General features: G+C 56.2%; 1 protein-coding gene across 1 annotated transcript in view; it reads left to right on the forward strand.

Annotated features, from left to right (window-relative positions):
• PITPNM2 (phosphatidylinositol transfer protein membrane associated 2) overlaps positions 1–7,248 on the forward strand; it is a 76,677-nt gene that overhangs the window by 46,472 nt on the left and 22,957 nt on the right. Inside the window, exons 3-4 of the mRNA XM_023528143.1 lie at positions 4,757–4,971; positions 6,046–6,167. Of these exons, the coding sequence (XP_023383911.1) occupies positions 4,757–4,971; positions 6,046–6,167 (337 nt within the window). The remainder of the gene's footprint in view (positions 1–4,756; positions 4,972–6,045; positions 6,168–7,248) is intronic.

Below are 7,248 nucleotides of genomic sequence, written 5' to 3' on the forward strand. Positions count from 1 at the left end.
CTCAGAGATGTCAAGGAACTTGCCCAAGGATGCACAGCGGGCCCTTTGCAGCCAGGTTTTGTCTGCAAGTGCGGCCGGCTGCCTCTCGCACGGTCTTGGACATCTCATTTCTCCTCTGAGTCATAGCTGCTGAGGGCGGAAGCAGAGACGCTTCGCCCCCATCTGCCCCTGAAGGCCGTGCACCTTCCCCGGCCTCTCATACAGCTCTAGCGCCCCCTCACCTCTCACGCACACACGTACACCCGCACTGAGGTCACCTTGCAGGCGACCAGGCCAGGGTCATTGTGGTCGGCTGCACACCAGGGAATGTGCTGGTTCCAAAAGGCTGTGTGGCCGAGGGCTTGGCTCTGAGGGTGTGGGCGGGGCTGCATGGGAGGCAGCGAGGGCCTCACCTGTCTGGCAGGTGTGGGATCACCAGGATGCTAGCCCCGTTTTTCCCACAGGTGGGCTGAAGCTCACTCACAGGAGGGTGACGAATGTTAAGGATCTTGAAATAAGGTCACTCTGGATTCAGGGAGGGCCCTAAATCGAATGGCTGTTGTAATTACAAGAAGAGAGGAAGGTGGCCATGTGGTGACGGAGGCAGAGATCTGAATGAAATGACCACCAGCCAAACAATGCCTGGGGCCAGTGGGACCCGGAGTCAGCAAGGAGGGACTCTGGCAGGGCCTGCTGGGGCAGCCATGCCAGCTTTCCTGGGCGGGGGAGTCTGAGGACACCTCAGGCTGAGGTCACCTGAGTGGGCAGGGGCTTCTCTCAGGCCCCCGAGGCCAGCTGGGAGGGGCCCTCCCTCCTCCTGCTCCCTCCCTTCCCCGCCCTCAGCTGGGCACCCCGCCTTCACCCTCAGAGACTCCACGGGGTTCTGGCCTCTCACACCTGCCCAGAGCCGCCCAGAACCCCAGACGTGTCCATTTCCTGGGGCTGCGTGACAAAGCACCTCAGGCCGGGGGGCCGAAAGCAGCAGAAATGTGTCCTCTCCCAGCTCTGGAGCCAGAGTCTGAAATCGAGGTGTCAGCAGGGCCACGTCCCCTCTGAGGGCTCCTGGGGAGGCTCCTTCCTGCCTCTTCCAGCTCCTGGTGGCCCCAGGCGTTTCTCGGCTGGTGGCTGCATCACCCTCGTTTCTGCCTTCAGCGTCATTTGTCTGTCTTCCCTCTGCACATGTCTGTGTCTCTGTTTCCTCTTTTTATAAGGATGACGGTCATTGGATTCAGTATGACCTCACCTGAACTCACTACATCTGCCAAGGCTGTTTCCAAATAACCCCAAGGTCTGAGGTTCCGAGTGGACAGGATCTGGGGAGCTGATCCTCCGCCCATCACTCTGGGGCTCGGGCAGGCAGGGAGACCAGAAACTGAGATCAGAGAGAAATAACTTGCCCAGGGTGAGGGGCAGTCGGTCTCAGAGCTGGAGACAGAATCTACTTATTCGCTCCATAAATATTTATCGAGCACCTCCCTGTGCGGAGTGCTTTCCCTCTGGAGCTTATGCCGGGGCCGAGCCGGCCCTGCAATCCAACAGGTCTGAGCTCGGACCCCGGTTCTGCCATGTAGCTGTAACCTTGGGCAAACCACCCCGCCTCTCTCAGCCGCCACCTTCCCATCGGTAAATGGGGGACTGTCGTGGCACTGCGCCTCCCTCAAGGGCTTGTCGCCATAACGAAAGGTGGAAGGACACGCACGCAGTGTGCTCAGCAGAGCCGTTAGTCAACGGAGCTACTGTCAGAGGCCCCCGGAGCTGAGCACGTGTCCAGGAAGTGGTTGCTGCCTCCTCGCAGAACCTGGGCCACGTTCCAGGAGCTCCTTTAAGGAGCGAGGGCTGGTGTGCACCTGCTCCGACTCCATCTGCCGCCTCCGCCAGGGTCTTTTTGGTTGTTGTCCTGGGCCATGGAGATACAGCCCGACTTTGTGCCCTAGAGAGCACATGCCCTGGGGCTGAGACAGCGCTGCTGGGAGTACCTGTGTGCATGCACGTGCATAGGTGTGTGCCCTCGGGGGGTGTGTGCGTGAGCGTGTACATACCTGCTGTTCAGGAAGCTGACCGAAGGTGGCCTTGGCAGTGCGGTCACGTCTCCATGGAAACAGATGCCGGGCTTAAAACCACACAGCATCTCAGTCGTGAGGTTTTCTGCATACGCAGAAACCTGAGCTTTCGGACATGGGGAAGGACATTTGTGGCAGAGAGAGGCTTAGAGGTGACTCAGGTGTCGTACCTGTCTGTCGGTGCCTCCGAGACCCCTACCCGCTTCTCACGTTCGATCTCTCAAATCAGAGAGAACAGAGGCAAGACTGGCTTGTGCTTGAGATGTAAGTCACACAACACACAACTCACACATTGGAAGCACGTAGTTCAGTGGTTTTTAGTGTAGTCTCAGGGTTGTGAAACCATCCCCACAATTTTAGAACATTTTCAGCTCCTCAAAACGAAGTCATCATCCATTCTCCGCCATCCCTGAGTAACTTTCCAAGTGGGTTTGCCGATCCTGGGCTTTTTCATATAAGCGGGTCGTGCAGCATGTGGCCTTCTGTGACTGGCTGCTTTCGCTGACCGTGATGTTTTCAGCGTTCGTCCACACTGTGACGTGTGTCAGTGCTCCGTGCCTTTCTGTGGCTGAATCATTCCCTCGCGGGGGTATAATCCGTTTCTCCATTTTTCAGTTCGTGGATTTCGGCTGTCGTGAAGACTGCGGCTCTGAGCATCCCTGTCCACGTTTCTGTGCCGACATAAGTTTTTATTTTCTCGGACGTGGACCCAAGGGTAGAACTGCCGGGTCACATGATAACTCTGTTCCACTTTTTTGAGGAACTGCCAAACTCTTTCACAGCGACTGCACCATTTTACATTCTCACCAGCCACGCACAATGGTGTCCGCTTCTCCACACCCGCAACCAGCCCTCGTTAACCGTTTATCTTTTTCGTCACCCTGGTGGGTGTGCGGTGGTAGCTCACTGCAGATTTGATTTGCACTTCCCTGGCGACCTGTAATGTGGAGTATCTTTTTGGGGGGCCTGTTGGCCGTTTGTGTGTCTCCTTTGGAGAAGTGTCTATTCAAGTCCTTGACCCATTTTTAAATTGAGTTGTTTCTTTGTTGAATTATAAGAGTTCTTTGTACATTTTGGATACAAGTCTCTTATCAGATAGATTATTTACAAAAACTTTCTCCCGTTCTGCGGGTTGTCCTTTCATTTTTCTTCATGGCGTTCTTTGATGCACAAAAGTTTTAAAATTTTGATGAGGTCCAGTTTATCTCTCTCTCTTTCTCTCTCTCTCTTTCTGTTTCTTTCTTTCTTTCTTTCTTTTTTTTGGTTGCTAGTGCTTATCGTGTCCTATTTAAGAAGCCATTGTCAAATCGAAACGTGATTTGCCCCTATGCTTTCTTCTAAGATTTTTATAATTTCAGCTCTTCCGTTTAGGTCTCTGATCGATTTGAGTTGATTTATATATATACGGCGTGAAGTTGGGGTCCTCCTTCCTTCTTTCACATGTGGATAGCCAACTGTCCCAGCACTATTTGTCGAGAAGACTATCCTTTCCCCCACTGAATGGTCTTGGCATCCTTATTGAAAATTAATATATGTAGTCTGTAGATATAGGGGTTTATTTCTAGACCGTATGCCACAGATCTGTCTATGCAATGCTGATACTACATTGTTTTGATCACTGTATTTTTAGAGGAGGTTTTGGTATAGGAAAGTGTGAGTGTTCCAACTTCGTTTTCTTTTCAAGATGGTTTTGGCTCTTTAAGATCTCTCTCAATCCCATATGAATTTAGGATGAGTTTTTCCATTTCTACTGCAAAAGAAGACCTTCGGGATTTTGACAGGCATTGCGTTTGGTCTGTCGATTGCTTAGGGGAGTGTTGACGTCTTAATATTGAGTTTCCCAGGGCATGAAAATAGATGTCTTTCCTTTTATTCAGGTCTTTTATTTCTTTCAGCAATGTTTTGTCGTTTCCAACATACAAGTCTGTCACTGCCTTGGTTAAATTTTATTCCTAGGTATTTTATTCCTTTGGATGCTATTAGAAATAAAAATAATTATCTCATTTTCTTTTCGCATAATTTCGTTTTTGAGTGTTGATTTTGTATCTTGCAACTCTGCTGAGTTCATATAGCAAGTTTAAAAGGTTTTTAGGGGAATTCTTGAGGAGATGTGTCACTGACAAATTGAGGTAGTTTTACTTCTTCCTTTCCAATTTGGATGCCTCTTATTATTTCTTTTTCTCACCTAATATCTCTGGCCAGAATCCCTAGAACAATGTTGGATAGTAGTGAGGCAGCGGGTGTCTCCCCCTCGTTCCTGGCCTTGGGAGCACTCGCAGTCCTGGGACAGACAGGAGTCAGAATAGAGGAGTTTGCACGTGCGTGCAGCTCTGGGAGGGGACTGTGACCCGTCCAGTCTCCCACAAGAGTGCTGGGGCACGTGGATCCTGGGTCTGGATTCGGGGGCACGTGGAGCCTGGGTCTGGCTTCGGGGGCACGTGGAGCCTGGGTCTGGATTCGGGGGCAGGTGGAGCCTGGGTCTGGATTTGGGGGCAGGTGGAACCTGGGTCTGGATTCGGGGGCACGTGGATCCTGGGTCTGGATTCGGGGGCACGTGGAGCCTGGGTCTGGATTTGGGGGTCCTGAAGTGGTGCAGAAGGAGCCAGCCTGGTTGGCCAAAGCCCCTCCTCCCACTCGGCACCCTGGGCGATCTCCCGAGCCCCTGCCTTCTGTAGAGCACCCCGGCCCCCACATCACGGGCGCTTTCGTCCCCACAGAAGAAGAGCCGTGACGAGACGCACGGCGAGGGCAGCGGCGTGGAGATCCTGGAGAACCGGCCGTACACCGACGGCCCCGGTGGCTCCGGCCAGTACACGCACAAGGTGTACCACGTGGGCATGCACATCCCCAGCTGGTTCCGCTCCATCCTGCCCAAGGCGGCCCTGCGGGTAGTGGAGGAGTCCTGGAACGCCTACCCCTACACGCGGACCAGGTGAGCCCGCCCCGCCCAAGCCACTGGGTGGGGAGCCCACAGTGGTGTGGGTCCCAGGTGGGCTCAACCCGTGGCCCTCCAGGGAGCCCAGGCTTCCGGGGAGCTGAGCCTCTGTCCAAGATGGTTGTACCCCGAAGGTCCCCCGGCGTTCCCCTAAGGGAACAGGCAGGAGAAAGAAGGGTGCACACACTACGCCTCCCGGCCCGCCCAGGGGAGGAGGCCGGGAAGGCCTGAGTCCAGTGAGGGCCGTCTGATCCCCCGGCCTTCCTCGATGGCTCAGGGAGTACACACTCACCTTGACATTCGCCTGAGAATGCGAGACAGCCGGCTGGGAAGGAACGTGACCTGAGAGTAGACCAGCTGGCCCAGAGTCCCTCCTGCCCTGAGCCCTTCAGCCGCCATGCTGTGTTCTTACGCCCCATACTGAGCTGGGGTTTCCTTTGGATCCCCCCACCCCGGTAGGGAGTCCTTCACTCTGTGGCCCTTCCCCGCCCATGTGGCTGAGCACTGCTGGGTTGGAAGAGATGGGGGCTGCACCCAGCCGTCCGCCCCTTGCTGCACAGGTGGGGTCCCCACGAGTCCACCCTTTGCGAGGGCCCGGAGCTTACAGGAGGCCCCAGGGGGTTGTCTCCCCAGCCGGGAAAGAAGGGCGGAGGGGCTGTGCCCTGGCTGCTGGACCTGGCTCTTGGGGTCCCGGGTCCGGGCGTGGCATGTCACACGAGTGCTCGTCCAGATTCAGTGCTCGTGACATCGCTCTGCGTGTGGTGCGTCTGCGTGTGCCTGTGTCCACGCCATGCCTTACCTGAGTGGCCGATGGGCGCAGGCTCCGGCAGCTTCCTGCAGCGTCTCCCTCCCCCCGCAAGCCTATCCTGCCCCTAGTGTGGCCTCGGCTGTTCTCGGGACGGGGTGAAGGTCCAGGAGATGCATGGGACAGACGAGTCTTGGCCACGCCTCCGGCCTCCTCCTCCGCCCTGGGCCCTTGTCCCCTGCCCAGCAGGGCCCGGCGGGCCCCAGCCCAGCCGCCCACCCCCTCCAAACGCGGGTCCTGATGGGAGCCTCCCTTCCACTCCACAGGTTCACGTGCCCTTTCGTGGAGAAATTCTCCATCGACATCGAAACCTTTTATAAAACCGATGCTGGAGAAAACCCCAACGTGTTCAGCCTGTCTCCGGTGGAAAAGAACCAGCTGACGATCGGTAAGCGAGACGGCGGAGGCCCTGCGGGGCTGCGTTGAGGGTCTCGCTGTCCGTGGGCCCCTCGGTCAGTGTCCAGGCCTGGCAGCACCAAACACGCTCCTGTCCCCGGACGAGGCAGTTGGAACGGCGAGCCAGCGCGGGTGGGGGCGGCCCCGGGGGAGGCAAGACAGGCCTTCCTGGCCCATTTTCCCGACACGCACACTCCGGCTAAGCGCCTTTTCCTCCCTGACCTCCTTCCCTCCATCCCTCCAAGGTGTCCTCAGCCCTGGAAGTGCACGTGTGTGCCCAGGGGCCATCTCAGGCTGACAGCCATGCAGAGTGCAGAGGTCTGTGTCCCCTCAGTGTCCAGTGTCCAGTGGCCTCTGCTCCACGCCCCGACAGTTGACTGTGCCACGTGGGAAACGGCCTCATTTGTTAAATGTCCTTTTGTAAGAGAGACCAGAATTTGGAATTTTCATGTGAAATCTCCCGATTCCTAAATGTTGGTGACTCATTAAAAATCTTTGTCAATAAACATATACTGGCCAAATAAAACACATCTGTGGGCCAAATGCAGCTCAGCAGCCACCAGTCTGCAAGCTCTGGGTTCCAGGCCTGAAGGAGCGAGTCACACGAAGGTGTTTCGGGCAGTGGCACGGATGGCACTGGAGACCCCAGCTGCTGGTGCCCCGGGAGCGAACTGCCAGCTGGTCTCTCTGATAGGTGTGAAGGGCTTTTCCCTGAGACCACTCCCCGCCGCCGGCCCCCTCCCTCCCGCCAGAGAGGCCCACTGGCGGGTGGGAAGCTGTCCGTCTGCTGGGGGTGTTACAACAAAGTACCCCAGACTGGATGGCTTCAACATTCCACAGCCCTGGGCGTCAGAGGTCCGAGATCGAGGTGTCCGCACCGGTCCCTGAGGGAGAGTCTGCGCCCAGCCTCTGGTGGCCACTCACAATCCCTGGGGTTCTTGGTTTGTAAACATGTCACCCCAGTCTCTGCCTTCAGCGTCACGTGGCATGCTCCCTGTGTGCGTGTCGGTGTCTGAATGTCCCCTTTGGACACGCTAGGCACGCTAGTCACGTCGGATCAGGGCCGACCCTAA

Source organism: Pteropus vampyrus, unplaced genomic scaffold (genome assembly GCF_000151845.1).
Source record: "Pteropus vampyrus isolate Shadow unplaced genomic scaffold, Pvam_2.0 Scaffold23, whole genome shotgun sequence".
In the NCBI taxonomy this organism is placed as follows: domain Eukaryota; kingdom Metazoa; phylum Chordata; class Mammalia; order Chiroptera; family Pteropodidae; genus Pteropus; species Pteropus vampyrus.